This window comes from Bos javanicus, chromosome X (assembly GCF_032452875.1).
Source record: "Bos javanicus breed banteng chromosome X, ARS-OSU_banteng_1.0, whole genome shotgun sequence".
Lineage (NCBI taxonomy): Eukaryota > Metazoa > Chordata > Mammalia > Artiodactyla > Bovidae > Bos > Bos javanicus.
In genome coordinates, this window is record NC_083897.1 from 131,690,191 (window position 1) to 131,713,031 (window position 22,841).

At 36.9% G+C, this 22,841-nt stretch overlaps 1 protein-coding gene across 3 annotated transcripts in view; it reads right to left on the reverse strand.

The window, feature by feature from the left end:
• CDKL5 (cyclin dependent kinase like 5) overlaps nucleotides 1–22,841 on the reverse strand; it is a 177,933-nt gene that overhangs the window by 59,263 nt on the left and 95,829 nt on the right. For all 3 annotated transcript variants that reach the window (XM_061408034.1, XM_061408032.1, XM_061408033.1), the window contains one exon: nucleotides 4,048–4,093. In XM_061408034.1, coding sequence (XP_061264018.1) covers nucleotides 4,048–4,093 — 46 coding nt within the window. The remainder of the gene's footprint in view (nucleotides 1–4,047; nucleotides 4,094–22,841) is intronic.

The following is a 22,841-nucleotide window of genomic DNA, read 5'->3' on the forward strand; positions in this document are numbered from 1 at the left end:
AAGAATTGAGCATGGTAGACACTGGCATATAAGAGAATGCTGATCCAAAAGTGATAGAAGATTATCATCTGAACATCAAATCTCAATGTACAAGATTGGAATTATAGGAAGGGTAGGAGGATTAGCCTCAATTTATCATTATACATAGCCTGAAATGTACCTTTTAACTAAATAATCTCTAGTATCTTTTTGGTCTCTGATAATTTTTCTTTTCTCAGAAAAATACAAATACATACTGAGTAGAATTAATTCTATGGAGACTTCTGGTTGGTTAGGTATTTATTAGGTAAGTGTTTCTCTGTGGAAACTTATATTAATAGACAAATTTACAATACTATCATTCAGGGTTATCATCAAGAATTCATTATCTGAGACTCCACATTTATGATGATGAATAAAGAAACAAAAGTCATCAAAATAGAAAATATTAACAAATGAAAGGATCTCAAATAAAAATGTATTCACTCAAGCATTCCTTTCTTTTAACAGGGGTTTTTAATTCCCACCAGTGTGTCAAAGTTTTTCAGGGAAAATCATAGCAAAGACACTGATAAATGACCTGATGGAGTTATACCAGTTAACTGGAGAGAGAGGAAAAAAAAAAAAAAAAAAAAAACTGACAAGGATGAAGACAAGGAAAAAAAAAAAAAAAAAACAGGAACATACTGAAAAAGAAGTGACAAAACCTTTTGTATACTTTTAATGACCTTTTTATTGTGAAAGTCATTCATTGACCTAGCCTATAGTTTTACTGTAAAAATTGCCCCACCCCGCCAAAAGATAACACTTGATTCTTTTCTCTAAGAAATAGTACATAGTTGTTATTATAATCTAAATTGTGTTAACTATAAGATAAAGTAAATTTATTTTCATAATTTTAATTACTTTTTTTTCAACTTAAAACTCTCAATTTAACTTTTTATTTACTATAAAATTTTGGTTTCCCTTTTAAATAATAATCTAGGATAATAACGACTTCTTGAACTAAACAGCAGTCTACCTTAAAATGATGCTCAAAAAATGGTTAATGTAAATTTGTGGATATATATGAATTTAACAAGAAAATAGGACGTTATCATAATCTTTTAAACCTAACAGAAGATAATATATATACTCAAAAAATATTCCTTGATACCATCAGCATGAGAATACTTGATTAGCTTGAATGTGGGTCAGACCAAGTTCAGATCCCATTTCAGTTTAACAATGTTTTTGCAAAATTATTTCATTACCTTCACAAAGATTTTTAAATACTGGATTTAGAAAAGTCAGTATGACAATATCAAAAGAATATATTCAGGATAACTAATAAAGGAAACTCATGGGAGCTATATGACAATAAGGGCAATATTATGAAACAATATTTTTAATTATAATTAGCTTGACTAAAATTTAAGATGATAAACTGATACAGAATTAAGTGGTTTATATAGGGGTTGAATGGACATCCTCACCAACACTAGACTATCTATGTACACTTCACACTCCAAAAGGGTATTAACTGCACATGTTCCCTTGCTTTCCATTAAGCACAGTAATACTCTGGCAGGAGGAAAAGGGTAAAGACAGAAAAGATCGTGTTAGGTCTCCCAGGGAGAACTGGAAATAATAGGAAAGTGTGCCTAGGATAGGCCTGGAACTGAGAAGTTAGGAATAATTGGATACATTTTCATATTCTATCACTGAAATATTTAGGAAGTATCCCTCCAGAAGTATGTACAGGCATGCCTACAAAGTGTCCAGGTGCAAGGTGGTAAGTGATGGGGCTGCATGCTTCTGAGGTATAGTAACTGATAACGGCCCAGCAGAGATGAGGGCAGAGTGGATTCGTGTTTTGTCAGCTCAGTGAAATAAGAGCTGATCAAATGTTTCCCATGTTTAGACTACCAATACAGTCCTGGGATGCCACAACTAGAAACAATCTCTCTTACCTCAAAATTATGCAAAGTGATTCAGGCACTGACTGCTTTCTACTCTTTTACTGCTTTTTATTTACAGGTCTTAATTCTAATTGATCAGAAACTTCTTGAAATTATCCAGACCTGATTTACCTTCATTGATCTTACAGCACCTGGTTCAGTACTCAGTGGAATTTTTTTTTTTTTTGGCAACACCATCCAGCATGGTGCTGTTAGATCTCTGACCATTGATCAAACCCAATGCCCCTGAAGTAGAAGTGCAGAGTCTTAACCACTGGACTGCCAAGGAAGTCCCCAGTGCTCAATGAATTTCAACAGATACACTACTGATTGCCAATCTGAAGGTACTCTAATGTGGGGTCAAATATATCACTTAATTGAAGCTAAGAATTGGTATTCTATAGGATAGAGGTTGTAAAGAATTGGGTATTTATTTTTTTAAAAGCAATGACATATGTGGCCTAGATTGCACTGCTTTTCAAAAAATTGATGACACATTATTTCTGGTGGTAACTGATGGTCGACAATGTGCCTTACAAGATGAATGCACAGTCAGAAGTTTTTATATGCAGGCAAAGGTTATGCTTTGATCTACTGTTGCAGCCACTCTTTTTAGTAGAACACCATTTGTCTCCTGGCCACCTGTGGTTAACCCAAAGCCACTGCTCAAAGAGCTCACTTCCAATGGTCTCCTAGTGGGTTGGCCTGGGGCTATTGCTTCCTATTAGACTACAGGTATATCATTTGAAGTAGGGCTTTTTTGGGTTTTGTTTTTAAAGAATTAGCTAAAGTACTTTTTTTTTTTTTTTTTTTGGCCTACTCTTTAAGGCTGCCAAGACAAGGCTAAAATTCCCAGCTGACGTGCATGTGCTCCACATAACCAGCACATCAGAGCTGGGTTACATCAAATACTACTGTCTCTACCCTAGGAATTGTTAGTGAGGCCCATTTGTTATTTAATGTTTGCTAAGTCTCTAAGGTAGGGGTGGTGAATGTTCACAAATACAGAGGCTGGTATCTGACAGTACACAGTCGCTGTGTGCTGATGAAGGTAGGCTATGAATGCTATTGTCACGCTTCCAACTAGATATGATCGGTTGATGTTATGGTGGGATCTTTCACTCCTGTAGCACTAGTTTTCAAATGGCAGGCTGTGAATCAAAATATTTGATGCCAAAATAGGTACTTGTATGAATTTATATGAGCAAGAAAGAACAGAAAATGAAGAACCTCACATTAGTAAAATAACCTTGTGAAACTTTTCCTTCAGTTATATACATATGATATTATGTATGAGAACACTGTTAGGAGGTAAAAAATATTTCTGCTTGGAGTCTCTGTCAAAAAAAAAAAACTGAAAAAAATGCTACCTGGATCTTCTTAGAGGCCACGTCTGTCTTTGGAGTCAGTTTTACTACTTGGCTGTATTTGTATGGCCAATAATAGTCTTGATTTAAAACCTAATGGCCTACTGAAATGCTTTATTTTTTCTCCTGTACATTACTTTCACTGGGTACACTATTTTTGTTGTTAATATTTTATTTTAAACCTTGCCCGGTATAGGGCAAATTTAATACTCCATTTGAAATGGTCTCTATGTGACCAAAGCTTCCAAGTATGGTATTTCTTCTTGAAAAGCTTTTCTTTTCCCAATGAGTTATTCTAAATATAAAACCATTCCCTCTGTACTGTCTACGTACTACTTATCTTTGTATTTCTATCTAACTAGGAGATCACAGTAACCAATACCAGAGCCTTTAACACAGCACTCACTACTTGGATGAACCCAGGAAGTATTTACTTCAAATAAGTTTTCTCATTTTAAACTGTTAGTATGTGGAAACAGTGTAAATAGCACATCTTCTGTCCAGCATTTGAAGCAAGATTTCCAATGCTGTCTCTTTAAAACACAAACTGAATTTTCTGATATCATGAGATTTGAAAATATTCACACAAGAGGAACTAGATGTTTCAAAGCAAAGCATGATGATCAATAAGATATATTTATTATACTTTCTGAGATTGAGACTCTAAAATCTAAGGAACATAGTCTAATCAGCTAGATCTCATCTCTTCCATATTCGATTCACAAAAACTAAATACAGAAAGAAAAAATATATATATATACCTTCACTGTCCTTGAATTTCTTGATTGCCACAATTTCATGCGTTTCCTGCAAAGGAAAAGAGGCAGAAGAAAAGTCATTCTCTAGTGTTTTTCAAACTAGGAATCCCAACTGTCTGGAGGTATATTCTGAAACAGAGTAGCAAGAACTTAGAGAATAAAAAATAAATCCTCCTTGTCCTCAGTCCCTCATTTCTCAGTTCCAAAACTGTCTTTCTTACTACCCTGCAGGCATTGTCAGGGAAGGAAAAGGAGAATGGGAAGAGGCTAGGGGACCAAGGGCTTATCTGGCTGAACATGGATGAACCAGCAGTGCCAATGTCTTGAGGCAACGCAAAAGTAGCAGGATGGATGACAATAGACAACATCTATATGGCCCTCTGAAACCCAGGGACGCATTTAATTGGGTTTCTTATATCAGAGAAAAAACTTCTATAATACTTGGTAGTTGCTGGTAGCAGAATACCTCTTCCAAGTCTCCTCCTTTCACTTATCTCTTCCTAACAAACCTATCTTCCTAACCTATCTAGTTATTCACCAGCTCCTCCCCATTAACACCCATTTCAAATCCGAAGTGGATAAATATTTGCCACCAAATACCAATCATTAACGTCCCCCTGCCTTTATTTAGCCCTCCTGAATTAACAGAAGTAGTTGGTGAGAAGAACCCTACTTTCAACTGAAACATCACAAGTTCTTTTGTTTGTTTGTTTGTTTGTTTGTTTGTTTTTTGGTCTTTTTTGGCTGGAAGAGAAGAAAAAGGCTAGAAAGGAAATGGAAATGTTAAGGATTAAGTATAACTACGCTAAATATTTCATGTCTAATATTCTAGCCTATAAAAGGAATAAAAAAGCTTTTGGCAAAATAACATATAGATTCTTCAAAGTCAACATGTCATATAAAAAGGTCTTCTGGATAATTAAGGCCTGCTCTTTTCTACTCCAAGTAGGGATACTTTCAGATCTGTAAGAGCAAACCTTTTATAAAACTTTGTCCCTGCATCAAAACAAAAACAGACACAATATAAGGTAATAACCAGAAGGGTAAAAAATCATTAACTTATCCAAAATACATGCTTTTCTCCTATGTTCCTTATAAAAGCAAAGGGAATCATAAAAGTAGGGAGAAAAAAATAAATTTTTTAAAAGTGACCATTATGGTGAAAGACAAACCCTGAGTCATAACCATGTCTGTACATCAAACCCTGTTTCTCACCTGCCTGTTGAAAATAGTAGAAAATACCAACTTTCATATTTGTGTTACAGGGGGAAAATTATCTGAAAGTGCTATAGGCTACTGAGGAAAAAGATTCTTATTAAGGTTATTATGTTTTTGTTTTTTTTACGGGAGAAACAGAATGTAAAGTACAGAGAGCTCTGGGGATACAATTTATTTGTATATCAGCAGACCTTCTGATTTAAACTCAGCTGTCCAGGTACTTTCTGTTACCTGGTTTCATTATTGAGAAAGAAAACTGCAAAGTCAAAAGTGATGTGGAGGACGATCACCTAGAATATTAACAGAGGTACCAGGTAACTCTGCTAGGTATGCTACTCTCTCTTAATACACCAACATTGTTTTTTTACCCTGCTCCTTTTCAAATGGCTCCAGCTAGCAACCCACCTAGAGTCTAAGGGAAAGTACAAAACCCTATCAAGAAAACTGCTCACAGCACAAAGAAGGGGCAGCAGGATGGCATCCAGGAAGAGAGCCCAACTGCCCACATTTCAACTGAGTGTATGTAGCATTTCATCCTATAGTGGACATTTTTTTGTTGCGTCCTAAGTGTCAAAGCTTTGTTTGATTTTATAAAAGGTCTTGCTTAGTTCAAAACTGCCCAATGATATGACTACATATTTAAATTTATGACTGCCACCATCTTGAAGAAAGAAATTCATCAGACTTTCCCCCTGGCAATCTCATAAATAGAATTTACAGTATAAAACAGTTGCCTGAAGGCGGGGGGGGGTCAAATAAAATGAAATGTTTATTCCTTTATTTATTCTTTCATCAATACCACGAAAATCCTCTTTCGACTCAACACACACACACACACACACACACACACACACACACACTCTCAATATGGGTTTTCTATTTACTTATAGAACAAAGTCAAACGAATGGAAGTTTTCTACATACAGTCAATTCAATGTATGGTGGAAAACACACACAATTAAGAGAAGATGCTGGAAAATTTAACATTTTTATTCATACTACTTATAAAACTAATATGAACTCATATAAAAGAATATAAAGGGATATAAGAGTATAAAAAGAAATTAAAAAACTATATAACCCTTCCTAATAATACTTGATAATATTTTCTTCCAGTAAATTTTTCTCAAATTGGAAGAACCTGAGCACACATATACTGTGTTGTATGTTGCTTTTAATTCACTTGATATTGTACATGGAATATTCTGACCTGTCATTAAATACTTTTTAAAACCACTGTCTTTAATAGATGGTTATTTTACCAGTCTACTAATGAACACACTTCATCTGCATCTTCATTTCCATAAAGCAAATTCTGTAACTGATAATTCTGTAACTGATAGGTCAAGGGGTATGAACTGATATATCCAAAAATATATAATTTTACAGTTCCTTTCAGCAGCATGAGAACCCACTCTACAACCACAGCCAACACTAAATACAATCATTAAAAAATCTTTAGGTACCAATGAGATCAGAGGTTTGTTTCTGAACTAATATTACCTGGAAATAAAAGAACTTAGAAAAGTTTTCTTCTAGCAACCTTAAATATTGTTTCTACTCCTGTATGTCTAAAGTTTCCAGTAGAAACCTTGTAACTTTAAGGCTGAAGTTTTCGTAATTGTTTTATGTGTTTCATTCATTATTACATCCTAAGTGTCTAGAATGGCAGGCACATAGTAGGTTTTCAATAAATATTTCATGAATGACTATTTCATGAGTGAATTAATCAAAACTGACCTATCAGTTTTGTTCTTTTCTTTCCTTCCTTTTGGATTTCTCATGGGTCCTTATTTCAGCCGTCTGCACTTTTTGCCTCATGTCAGCTCGTTGCCACGATAGAGGCCATACCTTCCTGGCTCTCCTTTAGGAGACAACTTCACCTGCTTGTTACCAAAAACATTATCTTCAGAACTATATGTTGCTCTTAAATCTTCAGAGCAGTATTTTATCTATTCATGACTTTTCATAAGCCACACCCTCACTCCCACTTATAACTCATCCTCACTAAGACAGGAAGAGATCCGCCAGGCTTGGTGTCAGGCAGCAAAAGAGGTAATTGGACTTTTTAGCAACCTGCATTTCAAAGGCAGATTGATGTACCCGAGCCCAGTTTGAAACCTGGATTCTTAGTAAACATTCTTCGTGTTGGGTTGGCTGGTCTGAGGCTGGGCCACCTGGACAAAGTTCTCTGAATAAGCTGTTTGCTGAGCCCACACTTCCTAGCACATCCTACTCCCACTAATTCACCTTCACCACACCTTGTCATGGGGTCTGTGCATCCTAGGATACAAAAATGCTGCTTCAAATCCATCTCTCCCTCTTGCCCTTCTGTATTTGAGGCATTTTGTCTCGGAAAAGATCTGGCAATATAGATGCTGATGTGGAAAAGACTGGCAATATAGATGCTGATGATGATCCAAGTCTTTTCCTATTCCTTTTGGATACTTTGCCATATTCTGGTTCAGAAAACAGGATAGAATGTATTTTTCAAACAATCTTCCTGGACTTTGCTAATGATCTTTGATGTTTAGTTTCTTAATTTACAGAACTTTTACAAGTTTATGGTTTTGTTTTTAAATATCTTCATGCCATCACCTTGAGATGTTACATATAACATAGATGTAGACAAAGAAAAAATATGCGAAAACTCTGAAGAACTGTATTTTAAATTCAATTTATTCAAAAAAGGCAAGCCATTGCCCCCACAACATCTGCAAGAGAATGTCACCAGCTGTATAGTTAGTAAGATAGGCATAATCTGCTACTTGTTTCAACATCTTATTTGTTTAAAATTAGGAGTTACTTAAGAGCTCATATTTTAAACAACAAACTAAAGATATCATAAAATATGTAAGTAAACACTAATGATCATTCCATGCCTCACCCTTAATTTTGTCTCAAAATTGAAATTGTATTACTTTGGAATGCAGAAAGATAAGAGGTTCCTGAATTGTACTAGTATCTTCATGAGTGAACAAGCTAAATGAAGGCATTTAACATTTTCCAGAATAAATTTCCACAATTGAAAAAAAGACAATGAAAAATAAAATTTTAAAGTAGTAACAAATAAAAAAAATACCTCTAGCGCTTATATTTCTTCCTGTATTTTCATGATCCTCCACCCCATAAAAACCATGCATCCATCAGTCAACAACCATACTGAACACAGAAACTTGTAATCAAAACTCACTTCTGCTGCTGACTGTCTAAAGCTCCTGAGTCATTGGTTTATTCCCAGAATCAACTGTCCCTTCTTAAGATGTTGGCAAAGTAACTGATTGGTATTAACAATCATAAATTTACTAAGTTATTTTAAATGCAGTTACATAAGTTGATTTAATTATGCTTTGGAACAGTAAATTCTCTAAACCAATCATACAGTTATAAGGAAGTAGCAGGAGTCATCGTTTTAAATGTTTTGCTCTAGTTTAAAATATCCAACATGCATTATGAAACAGAACAGAAAAAAAGAATGATTTTATTTTACTCTGCTATCCATGGATTAAACCATTCCAAAGGTATACTCTACAATTCATTCTCTATTCTCTGAGGAAGCCCTTCCTTGGGAGAAATTACAACTTGACAAGTATTTAAAAATATTTCACTCTGTATTTGGTATGCAAAGACCACACTAAGTGCTTTCAAACACTGATGTGATCCTTCAGCAGAAGCAAAATCCTATAAACATAAATATTATCACCTTATAGACAGATACGGTAACTTTAAAAAGTCAGCTTTATTTTACTATTCTTAAGAACTTTTGTGCCAGGCCCTGTGTTTCCCATGTATTAACTCATCTAATTTTCAAATTAAATCAAGATTCTCTGAAGAGAATCTTACCATCATGTTCATTGTACAGATGAAAATGTACTGAATTTTAGGAGGTGCCATAATTTGCCCCAAGATCATACAACTGAGAAGTAATAAGGCTAAAATTTTAAACCTAGGAAGATTGATTCTGGAGGCCATTTCTCATCTATGGCAATGCTATTTGCCACTGCCAATCATATATATAAATTCTATTGTTGAAAAGGATATATTCTGAAACACACACACACACGCTCACTCTCTCACTTCTAGGGAGGTATGCTTATTTCTCTTCTGTATTTTCTCAAAATGCTAGCAGCAACAAAACTTTTCAAATAGTTTTCTAAAGTCTGTTATAATATTTATACACCTGAAAGTATGTGCAAATATTTCATATATTTCCATCTTTATCTATATTCAGACTTTTATTTCACAGAATCTTAACTTAGACAAATTATTTAAGTTACTTTTACATTATGAGCAAAATTATAAAATGGGAGTAAATTCATGCATAGGATACATTCCATGGCAAGTAGATACAATGGAGCATTTAACAGAAATACAAAACATTATCCAGGATATGCAATGATAAAAATCAGACTATTCTCCAAGGAATCCCTCAGAGATCTTTCCTTGACTTGTATTTATTTTTAATATGTATAAACTACCATAGTCTGCCAATACTAAAAGTTAGATTGACTACTAAATTTAAGTATTTCAGACGTAATCAAGAAAGATTAATACTCAGGTATGTATTTTAGTCAGCTAAGAACTGTCTGTTGGGCCCCAACTTTATGTGTTTTTTTTTTTTTAATATGGCATCCTAAGTTTAACATGAGTGAGTAAGTGAAGTATCTCATTTGTACAAATGTTTACATCCTAGTGTGTAATAATGCATGACAGTAAGTAAAAATTTTTGACAAAAGAAGTACAGTGAATGTTATATGATATGCCACAGAAGTTTAAAACAATTGATCATGTAAATATAAAGAAAAAATGTATTCCACTTTGAGATTTAATTTTATAATATGTTGGTTTAATTTGCTTTGCTCTCTTTCTGAAATGTGAAATATCATAAATCTTTGTTCATGCCCATTCCTTCTCTCCCCAGAGGTAACTGCCATCCTAAAGTTGGTATGTACCATTTCCAGACACATTTTTATTACTACCGATGAATTCATCCATAAGCAAATTTACTATTTTGTACATTAAAAATCATAACTGGCATGTTATTTTACACACCCTTTTGCAACAGTTCTTTTTTTTTTAAGTACAACATGGTATAGTTGAGATTTAAACATAAATCTAGCCACCTGGGGATAACTGTGCCCCAAGGGGACATCTGGCAATGTCTGCAGACACTTCTGGCTGTCATAACAGGGTAGGGGGTTGTCGTTGTTGTTCAGTTGCTAGGTCGTGTCTGATTCTTTGCAACCCCATGGACTGCAGCACACACTTCATACCAGCATCTAGTGGTTAAAAGCTACGGATTCTGCTGAACACCCTACAATGCACAGGACAGTCTCTACCACAAAGAATTACCTGGCCCCAAATGTCAAAAGTACTGATGTTGAGAAACTTTGCTTTAGTTTTATTCATTGTAATGGTTTTGTGATAGTCCACTATAAGCATTTCCCTTAAAAAAGAGCCTGACCACTTGTTGAGATCAGGTAAAGCTTTGAAAAAGACTAATTCACTATGAAAAGAAATTTTAGTTGAAAATGGGATGATTAAAAGATTAATTCTTCAAAAATTATTAAAGCTATTAATCAAGGTACTAAAATGTCTACATTCATTTCATTTTCATAAAACAACAATTACTTTTATAATAACTTTTGCAATATGGTTCCATTAAACATCATATAGTGAACTATCAAAAGATAAATAAAAACATTTTTTGTTGCTAAGAACTCCTACATTTTAAAAAGCATTACAAGGAAAACTCCCATGCTCAGGCTCTAAAAAGAGGATAGTCTTATGAAGATATGAATACATCATCAAGAACATGAAAAAGCATGCAGCCAAGAAAGGAAGATGTGGGAAGTGGGATCTTACAAAGAAAAAATCTTCTATAAAACAACTGCCTTCAAGTCAAGTCAGTAATAAAATGCCTAAATAACGAAATCTATTATTTCATTTGTTTCCAATAAAACATCAAATCCCTTCTACCCCCTCTGGGCTGGATCTGCCCCCATAAATCTTTATTGAGATGTAAAATGAGAATAAATGAATGTAAAATATTTAGACTGCATGCCTAACCATGCCCTCATCTTTCCCCTCTGAAACTGGTCCTGCCTCCTGTCCCATATCTCAGTGAACCCTAGCCAGAAATTAAGGCCCACTCTTTCCATCGCCCTTGTCTGCAATCCCCAGTCCATCCAGGTTATCACCAAGTACTGTTGATTTTTGTTTCCTAAATCTTTTTCAAATTGGTCCACTGTTCTTCTCTACCTGAACACTCCCATCCTAGTTGGAGCCTTTGGAATTCCCACCCAGGGTACTGCCTAACTTCCTAACATTTTTAATATGCCTGCCACTCAGCAACAGGCTCTTCATTTGCAAAGGAAAATCTGATTAACTGCCCTTAAAAGACTCTTCCCAAACTCCCCTGCCCTAAGGACCACATCAAAGCTCTTTTACCTGGTCAGCAGGGAATGGTCCCCAACCTCTTCTTCTTTGGTCTCCCTCTCTTGCCGAGTCCTCGCCATCCTTACCACGATCTCTCCTGCTATTGAGGCTGTTCCCTTTCCTCCTAAAACCTTGGCCCTCCCTGTGCCATTCAACCCTACACTATCCCTTAGGCCTTAGCTCAATTGTCACTTTCTTAAGGAAGTCTTCCTATAGCTCCGTGACTACGTCTGAAGCCCCAAATGCTGAGTAGATACCTCTCCTTCATAACTTGTATTAAAGTGACACCTTCACATATTTATCTGATTCTACCACAGGACTGCAAGTGTGTAGGTGAGAAATAAATGTATGACTGGTCTAAAAGTATGCTGAGCAAGAAAGATCTAGTGCAAATGTCGTACTGCATAATGTATTTAAACCTCACATCTTGCCGGCCCGTGTCATCCATCTATTCGGACATCATTTACTAATTTCACTACAGCTTAACAGAGAAAAACACCTTTTCCTACCATAATTATAAAAAGAATAAAAGATATTCCTTGATATACAAGGAACTCAAGCAACAAACCTAAAAACACAGAATACAAATATACATGTTTATGCTTTTTAAGGACAGTGTATCTCTGGGAGACTTATTAAGATCTGTTTCCTTCTTTCTTCAGAAAGTTTTAAAAAATGAGGATAACGAAAGAACATAGAGCCTTCAAAATTTTATCTGGCTCTGTCCAGAAGTCCTTCAGCAGGCAGGAATTGAAACAAGCTCTTTAAGTTCAGAATTATACTGTCTTGATTAAAAATCTCTTTTGCTATTTGGCTACTCTGGCCTCCTACAGATCTTGAAAAGCCACTGCAAAACCAATATCACTTTCTTTTGTTAAAAAAATTCTTCCACAGCATTGCTATAAAATTACTGCAGTTACTAGGTTGCCAATATTTATCAAGTTACATCAGAAGGTTTACTAACTTAAAATGTTATTACTTATTGATTCATTTATCCACCTGCAACAAGGATTGCTCTCCTTCACTATCACCTCTATTCCATTTTGTGACAAAACTAGTAAGCTTTCCTCTAGTCCGGCAAAATATAATATGGAAACAGATATGTCACATAATTACTAATATCTAACATGTGTGTTGTGAGACACTCTGAGTGAAGGAAATTATCACAGACCCAGAACTAGCTAATACATCACTCACAGTCGTATATAGTAACAAGGTCCCCAAATCCTCAGGGCACACATGCTACAAATGCTCCCAGTCATTTTATATTAGTGGGGTTCCAGGAAATGGAGGAAGAGAGGTAAAGCCTGGGCCGATGTGGAACAGAGAAGGGAAGAGCCTCTCGAGGTGAGATATAGCAACATGAGGTTAGTAGGAAGAGAAAATGGAGAGGCTCTCTTGGAAATGTAAGCCACATTCTTAAGGAGAATACTAGAATTCCCATAGTCAAGTCCTGAACTGTTTTTACTTGAACATTACAAGAGAACTACCAATAAGGCTATGAGACTTGGAGCCACCTAGATGGCTGAGGTTTGAGTGTCTCAAACATAAGAATAAAAAACAAAAACTTAGGACCATTTAGCTGATAAATGTAAACAAGCCCACATACCTAGAAAGCCTTTATAAATACTTCTAATATGGTCCAGTATAAGTGTTAGTGGATCAATATCAACCTGAAAGCACACTGGTTGATAATGTCTAAGGATGTAACCATGAGGAACTAAGGAGACTAGTTCACATAGAATTGTACACTTAAAATAGCTACCTCTTACTGTATATTGGGTACATTCATTGTATGTAAATTTTACCTCAATAGAGTTGATTTTAAATGCATCATTTAAAAATAATTCACCTCATAGTTATAGACTAATATAAATTGACTGCTCTACTTATTATGATAGATTAGGTAATTAATAAAATATTATCAAGATGAAAAATGAGGCACCCAGAGAACAATTTTCACTAATCCCTCTAGCACAGCAAATAGCAACTCTCTTCACTGGAAAGGGATAGGTAAACTTTCAAACAATTTAGCTCCCTATTTATAGATTATGCAAAATCTGAGATGTACTTGATTTCATATAGCCCACACTTACAGACATTATATACAGATACTCTCAAACCACCTTGGTTACACCAAACTCAGATTTGGTATTGTCAGCAAATGAATGGAAATTTCAAAAAGTACATTGCAATGATGCTTGCCAGACAGCATTTCAGTTTAGAAATATTAACCATCATGTACGTACTGTAGTTACTGTACAACTGTGTTACAATTTTATTTCATTTTGTGCTTATTTTATAACAATGACTAGATAATGAGAAAATGAAAATTCCACTTCTAGTGATCAAATAATCAAAAACAGCATTAATTAGGTATGCCAAATGCAGGCAATCTACAACCTCAATCAGACAATCACTGGATTTAAGCTGTGTTCAACAGTGAGCAAAATTTAAATTTAAATGACAAAAATATATCCTTTAAGACTAAATTTAAGATGTGCCAAGAAAACGTGGCTCTTTAATTTTCTACAACTGATTTAATCTTGCTTTTCAAGCTCTGACCTTGACTTTAACTTGCATTTTATAGTAGTTCAGTCCTTTTTGATTTATAGTTGTTGTTGGTTGAGTCTCTAAGTCATGTCCTACTCTTTGCGACCCCACAGACTGTAGTACGCCAGGCTTCCCTGTCCTTCACTATCTCCCAGTTTGCTCAAACTCACAACCATTGAGTTGGTGATGCCATCAAACCATCTCATGCTCTGTTTTCACCTTCTCCTCCTGCCTTCAATCTTCCCAGCATCAGGGTATTTTCCAATGAGTCAGCTCTTCCCATCAGGTGGCCAAAGTATTGGAGCTTCAGCTTCAGCATCAGTCCTTCCAAAGAATATTCAGGGTTGATCTCCTTTAGGATGGACTGGTTTGATCTCCTTGCTGTCCAAGGGACTCTCAAGAGTTCTCTCCAGGACAATTTAAAAGCATCAGTTCTTCAGTGCTCAGCCTTCTTGGTAGTCTGTCTCTCACATCTGTACCTGACTAAAGGAAAAACCATAGCTTTGACTATATGGACCTTTGTCAGCAAAGTAATGTCTTTGCTTTTTAATACACTGTCTAGGTTTGTCATAGCTTTCCTTCCAAGGAGCAAGCATCTTTTAATTTCATGGCTGCAATCACTGTCCGCAGCAATTTTGGAGCCCAAGAAAATACAATCTGTCATTGTTTCTACTTTTTCCCCTTCTGTTTGCCATGAAGTGATGGGACCAGATGCCATGATCTTCATTTTCTGAATGATGAGTTTTAAGCCAGCTTTGTCACTCTTCCCTTTCACTTTTATCAAGAGGCTCTTTAGTTCATCTTCACTTTCTGCCGTAAGGGTGGTGTCATCTGCATATCTGAGGTTATTGATGTTTCTCCCTGCAATCCTGATTCCAGCTTGTGTGCTTCACCCAGCCCAGCATGTCACATGGTGTACTCTGCATATAAGTTAAATAAGCAGGGTGACAATATACAGCCTTGATGTATTCCTTTCCCAATTTTGAACCAGTTCGTCGTTCTATGTCTGGTTCTAACTGTTGCTTCTTGACCTGAATACAGGGTTTCTCAGGCAACAGGTAAGGTGGTTTATAGTTTTCTTCAGGTAAACACTCAGTTTCTCTGTTCAGATTTTCTCCCTGCTTCTATGAAGATGGCAGCTGGGTATATGGATGTGGATGGGGTTTTGTAACTTGACTGTGGTAAAGGAAAGACTCACAGATACACATGTACTGGCCCTTGTGCTGTCCCCTGGGGCTCTATGGTCCCCAAGACAAGGTTCCTTATAGGTCTGGACCCCAGACACTGGCCAGACACTAATGCTGGACCCCATGCAGGCTTTGGGCTCAGGGATGTGCTCTTGGCTTAGAGCCCAGGGGTCTGGCCTGGTTGTTTGTCTCCTTCTCAGCTTTAATAGGTAAAGCCATCTATACTTTGCAATCTCATGTATGACTACTACCTGGCCAACAACTAGAGTGCTGATATCAGCCTGTCCCTCAACACAGCATCCCCACTGACAGGTTCGCTAACTCTCAACCTAGTTACCTGGGGTGGGTGATACCTTTGGGATTCCTCAGAAGACACTCACGAGCTGAAGGAGGCCCAAGGCATCCTCTCTCCACCTAACCACATCATGCCACAATTTACTTTGCTGTCACTGCTTCTATTGTGTTGAGGCAACCTTGCAAGGCAGTTTCCTCCCTGAGTTTCAAGAGGGGAATGGGGCATAAGCATCCTTCACTTTTGGCTTCACCTGCAACTCAGTGTCCCCCAAACCCAGAATTCCGGACCCCCATGGTGGTGGGAAGGGCTTCCTTGATATCTCAGTTGGTAAAGAATCCACCTGTAATGCAGGAGACCCCAGTTCAATTCCTGGGTCAGGAAGATTCGTTGGAGAAGGGATAGGCTACCCACTCCAGTATTCTTGGGCTTCCCTCGTGGCTCAGCTGATAAAGAATCTGCCCGCAATGCGGGAGACCTGGGTTCGATCCCTGGGTTGGGAAGATCCCCTGGAGAAGGGAAAGGCTACCCACTCCAGTATTCTGGCCTGGAGAATTCCATGGGCTGTAGAGTCCATGCGGTCACAAAGAGTTGGACAGGACTGAGTGACTTTCACTTTTATGGTGGTGGGGGGGTGCAGGGAAGAGAATGTCAGGACTTGCCTGCCTTAACTCTGCTCTTCAATCTACATTTCTTCGGCACCTGGAAGGGCTGTCTTTTGTTTCCCTTTTAAGTCTCAAAGGAATTTCCCCTCTGAAGAGGCTTTTACCCTACTCTCTTATCTGGAACCACAATAAGAAAAGATTAGGAGAGAAAAACCAATTTATTGACCAAAGATACATCACCAGGTACTCCAGAAAGATTATCTCCGTTAAATACATAAACATTCAGCTATAATAATAGAAAAAGAAACAAGGAAAGGTTTAAAATTAAAATAGACTAATGATCAACATAAAAATATACGATCCAAATGAAGGCAAACAGCTTGCTATAGATTCCTTGATTGAGAGAAGAACTGACTGTGCTTAACTTCCTCACGGCCAATTTTTCCAGTAAATTATGTAGGTATCGTTGAAGTCAACACACTGAAATTTTTTAGACACTGGTGGGTAAACAAGATACAGAAAGCTAACAACAGCAGATTGTTATAGTAGCAATTGCTACTATAGAAGCAAGTTGCTCACTGATTCCTGGGAGCCCTAACAAAAACCAGACCCATGAGTATAGACTCATACCCTGCTGAACTTAGAGACAGTATAGCTAAAATGGTTATTAAATCATAGTTTAAGAATGTCTGAAAAAAAAAAAAAAAGAATGTCTGATTTGGGGCTTCCCTAGTGGCTCAGTGGTAAAGAACTCACCTGCCGCAGGAGACGTAAGAAACTCAGGTTTAATCCCTGGGTCAAGAAGATCCCCTGGAGAAGGAAATGGCAACTCACTCTGGTATTCTTGCCTGGAGAATTCCAAGGACGGAGGTGCCTGGCGGGCTCCAGTCCATGGGGTCACGAGAGTCGGACACAACTGAGCACACACATTCACACTATCTCTAGATATACGGAGTGTACCTTTCTTTCACATGGGAGATTTATTTCCTGCTTTTAGGGGGACAGAAGTAGGTCAGAGCTTCTTTCTTGCATCAGCTATTTCTCAAGCAACATCAATTCAAAATAATCAAAATAATCAATATGCCATTATTTTGGGGTGGCCCACCTTGAGCCCCAACAACACCAAGGTTTAGTTTTTTCCCAATTCATGAAAAATATGCCAGGTTTTAGGACCGAAACATGCTAAGGAAGCTCCAAAGCTTGAAAGCAACCAAAATTATGTTCTGTATAATATCTTTAAGGTACTAAGGCATAAGGTCCTCAGGTATGGGATTACTACGACACTGCCAAGATGTGAAGGACTGACAGGTAGAGCAAGAGGACCTGAGAAGCTCCCTATTCACACAACTGACCTGGAGTACCTCCAGGGACCCTGTGACCATGCTTTCTGACAGATCAGTCACACCTAGGCAGACAAGGAAACAGAAGGGTACAACCAAAATCTGAAAAAAGTTCTAATCACAGCTTTCTGCCATAACCATAATCCATGCAGAAAACTGAAAAGTACATTCAACTTAGGTAGTAACAATTTTTCTTTTCTTAAAAAACTTATTTTCAAAGGATGTAGTCAATTTGGTGAAAATTTGTTGTTATGCATTGTAGGGAAATCTAGAAAACGCCAGATTCGCTTTCTCTTACCATAGGAAATGATGTGTTTCAGATATAAATCAGCAACCTGTGATATTTTTGAAAGAGCTAAAAATCTGGCTTACCTTTATATCCAAGTAGCCAGTACTTTATCTTACATGTAATACGTATGTAATAAAAGGTCTAAAGTGAACTGTACCATATTTTCACAGTCATGGAAGAGGAACCGCTTACCATCATCACATAAAGAAGCTGGATGACATCATATATACTACCTCAAGCACTAAAGCAAAAATAAAAAGGAGAAAGGAAGAGAAAAATCCCCAAAGTGGCCATGCCTTTGAAACAACCATGGAATATAAACCTCAAGTAATGCAATGTTTCAAGAGAATTAGCCAAGGAACACTGTAAACCTAACAACATTCTAGTATTCTTGGCAGTCCTTCACATCTTGGCTCTGTCATAAGTAAATCCCATACCTGAGGACCTTATTATGCCTTAGTACCTTATACATTCTGGCTACTTGACTTCAAGAATATCACCAAAGCTTTCTAGTTGAAATCCTCTTCTAGTAACATTTTCCCAAGGCCTCAGTGAGGCCATCAGCTTTGCCAAAATAGATATTTCAAACATACTCTGCTTGTCAATCACTGGATTCAGGGAAAGAAATATGTATTACATTTCATGCAGCCCAGAAGCTGTCCAAGACTTCAAGGATAAAGTTCTCATTCCATACTTCATCTCCTAACTTTTAAGAAAAAGCACCTCTGCTTCAGTCACATCTAATCATTTGCAGCTTCTCAACTGAGCCTCCACACATATTTACTTTTATCTGCTCACACTCTGTCTCCAGTATTCATCATTTCTTCATTCATTTATTCATTTGTTCAACAAACAAACATTTCCCAAGCTCCTAGAAGGTGACAGGCATGATGCTAAGCAGTGGGGATACATAGGAAACAAGACAAAAAGAGGGAGGGTCCCTGTTCTTACAGCAGTCACATTCTGGAGAGAAGAGACATAATAAGCAAACAAGTAACAGACAAGAAGATAACAGTAACTGCTATAAAAGAAAGCAAATGGGTCAACTTAATAGAGTATTGATTTGGGTTAGGGAGTTTCCAAGGAAGTGATGTTATAGCTGCTATTTAAATGACAAGAAGCTAACTCTGTATTTCTAGTTAATTCTTTCTTTCCTCCTTTAAAACCCTCCTTTGGGAAGCACTGCATGATCCCCCAGCTTATTCTGTGTGCTCCTCTCTGAGGTCCCTAGCACACTAACCACAACTCCTACCAAGCTTCTACCACAACTACCCTGGAATCTTTGGTTTGCAACTCTGCCTCAAGGCCTACCCCAAACTACAGTTAATAAGATCCTTGAGCAAAGGCACTACAAATAACTCTCGCCCCTAAGACCTAGCAGAAACACGTACAAATAGCTCGGCATGGTGAATTAAGCAGTTCAACTGCTCTAAGTACTTCTTAAGAATCTTACAGGGACCAAGAAGAAATAAGGCAATAGACACACAGGGCATAGAAATGGAATATGTAAATTTCATCACAACTAAAAATATCACAGAAAATAAAGGCTGAAATATTATTTCTCTTAAACAGAACAATCCCCTGAGTTTTGAAATAATCTGTTTTTTGACATTTTCATTCTCTGTTGGTCCTAGAACTCCTCAAGGGCAGAGAGTACATCCCAATCATTATGCTGTCATGGGTTTTGCCCCTTCCAGAATGTGGGTTGTCTACAATCACTAATCATGTCCTTCTTGTTGTTTATTCCAGACATCCAGCAGGACTCACTACAGCAGGTGTTTTAACAGATGTCGGCTTAATAAGTTAAATTTAAAGTTTCAAGGCTCTCTCCTGTGGTTCCTCTTGAGCCAGAACTAACAAAGAATCTTTATATATCAACAAGAATGTATTTAAACAGCATGGATGATAAATACATTTCATGGATTGGAAGAATCAATATAGTGAAAATGAGTATACTACCCAAAGCAATTTATAGATTCAATGCAATCCCTATCAAGCTACCAACGGTATTCTTCACAGAGCTAGAACAAATACTTTCACAATTTGTATGGAAATACAAAAAACCTCGAATAGCCAAAGCGATCTTGAGAAAGAAGAATGGAACTGGAGGAATCAACCTACCTGACTTCAGGCTCTACTACAAAGCCACAGTTATCAAGACAGTATGGTACTGGCACAAAGACAGAAATATAGATCAATGGAACAAAATAGAAAGCCCAGAGATAAATCCACGCACATATGGACACCTTATCTTTGACAAAGGAGGCAAGAATATACAATGGATTAAAGACAATCTCTTTAATAAGTGGTGCTGGGAAATCTGGTCAGCCACTTGTAAAAGAATGAAACTAGAACACTTTCTAACACCATACACAAAAATAAACTCAAAATGGATTAAAGATCTAAACGTGAGATCAGAAACTATAAAACTCCTAGAGGAGAACATAGGCAAAACACTCTCTGACATACACCACAGCAGGATCCTCTATCACCCACCTCCCAGAATATTGGAAATAAAAGCAAAAACAAACAAATGGGACCTAATTAACCTTAAAAGCTTCTGCACATCAAAGGAAACTATTAGCAAGGTGAAAAGACAGCCTTCAGAATGGGAGAAAATAATAGCAAATGAAGCAACTGACAAACAACTAATCTCAAAAATATACAAGCAACTCCTCCAGCTCAACTCCAGAAAAATAAATGACCCAATCAAAAAATGGGCCAAAGAACTAAATAGACATTTCTCCAAAGAAGACATACAGATGGCTAACAAACACATGAAAAGATGCTCAACATCACTCATTATCAGAGAAATGCAAATCAAAACCACTATGAGGTACCATTTCACACCAGTCAGAATGGCTGCGATCCAAAAGTCTACAAATAATAAATGCTGGAGAGGGTGTGGAGAAAAGGGAACCCTCTTACACTGTTGGTGGGAATGCAAACTAGTACAGCCACTATGGAGAACAGTGTGGAGATTCCTTAAAAAACTGGAAATAGAACTGCCTTATGATCCAGCAATCCCACTGCTGGGCATACACACTGAGGAAACCAGAAGGAAAGAGACACGTGTACCCCAATGTTCATCGCAGCACTGTTTATAATAGCCAGGACATGGAAGCAACCTAAATGTCCATCAGCAGATGAATGGATAAGAAAGCTGTGGTACATATACACAATGGAGTATTACTCAGCCATTAAAAAGAATACATTTGAATCAGTTCTAATGAGGTGGATGAAACTGGAGCCTATTCTACAGAGTGAAGTAAGCCAGAAGGAAAAACATCAATACAGTATACTAACGCATATATATGGAATTTAGAAAGATGGTAACAATAACCCGGTGTATGAGACAGCAAAATAAATAAATAAAGTTTCAAGGCTCTCTCCTGTGGTTCCTCTTGAGCCAGAACTAACAAAGAATCTTTATATATCAACAAGAATGTATTTAAACAGCATGGATGATAAATCAATACAATGTTGAAAAAGGTATCTGACTCATATAAATCACATAGTGAGAAAGCGCCTGTAGAAATCTCAAAACCAATGATATGAAAAAACAGAAATTAATGGATCACTTCAAGAGAAATTATATATTATTCTCTAACAAAACATGGCAGAAATTTTATATTTTATACTATCAGGTACATAGACTATACATATAAATAAACTTGATTCCACATTTTAAATGAATAGAACAAATTATATATTTTCACTAAAAAATCAAGTTAAAGGACAAATCTTTTCTGAACAATTATAACAGCTTTATAATAAGCCCCTAAAGTAGAATTTAAATCTAAGGGCATGAGTAATATTTATATAATGACTTATGAATCACATCCTTCTAGTTATACTACTACCTGTATTTTTGTTCAAAAAGGCACTTCTAAAGTAATAGAAAATGTTACCACCATATAAAGAAATGTGATAAACAGATATATATATCATAAAAAATAATTTGGTTACATTTTCTCTTGAGTCTAAACTACCAAACAGAAAGGCAGAAATTTCTAACAAACTCATCACTTTCTACTTTCAGAAACAAATAAAAAATCTGATTATTAGATGACTATACCAGACCACCTGACCTGCCTCTTGAGAAACCTATATGCAGGTCAGGAAGCAACAGTTAGAACTGGACATGGAACAACAGACTGGTTCCAAATAGGAAAAGGAGTACATCAAGGTTGTATATTGTCACCCTGCTTATTTAACTTCTATGCAGACTACATCATGAGAAACGCTGGGCTGGAAGAAGCACAAGCTGGAACCAAGATTGCCGGGAGAAATATCAATAACCTCAGATATGCAGATGACACCACCCTTATGGCAGAAAGTGAAGAGGAACTAAAAAGCCTCTTGATGAGAGTGAAAGAGGAGAGTGAAAAGGTTGGCTTAAAGCTCAACATTCAGAAAACAAAGATCATGGCATCAGGTTCCATCACTTCATGGGAAATAGATGGTGAAACAGTGGAAACAGTGTCAGACTTTATTTTTCTGGGCTCCAAAATCACTGCAGATGGTGACTACAGCCATGAAATTAAAAGACACTTACTCCGTGGAAGGAAAGTTATGACCAACCTAGATAGTATATTGAAAAGCAGAGACATTACTTTGCCAACAAAGGTCTGTCTAGTCAAGGCTATGGTTTTTCCTGTGGTCATGTATGGATGTGAGAGTTGGACTGTGAAGAAAGCTGAGCACTGAAGAATTGATGCTTTTGAACTGTGGTGTTGGAGAAGACTCTTGAGAGTCCCTTGGACTGCAAGGAGGTCCAACCAGTCCATTCTGAAGGAGATCAGCCCTGGGTGTTCTTTGGAAGGAATGATGCTAAAGCTGAAACTCCAGTACTTTGGCCACCTCATGGGAAGA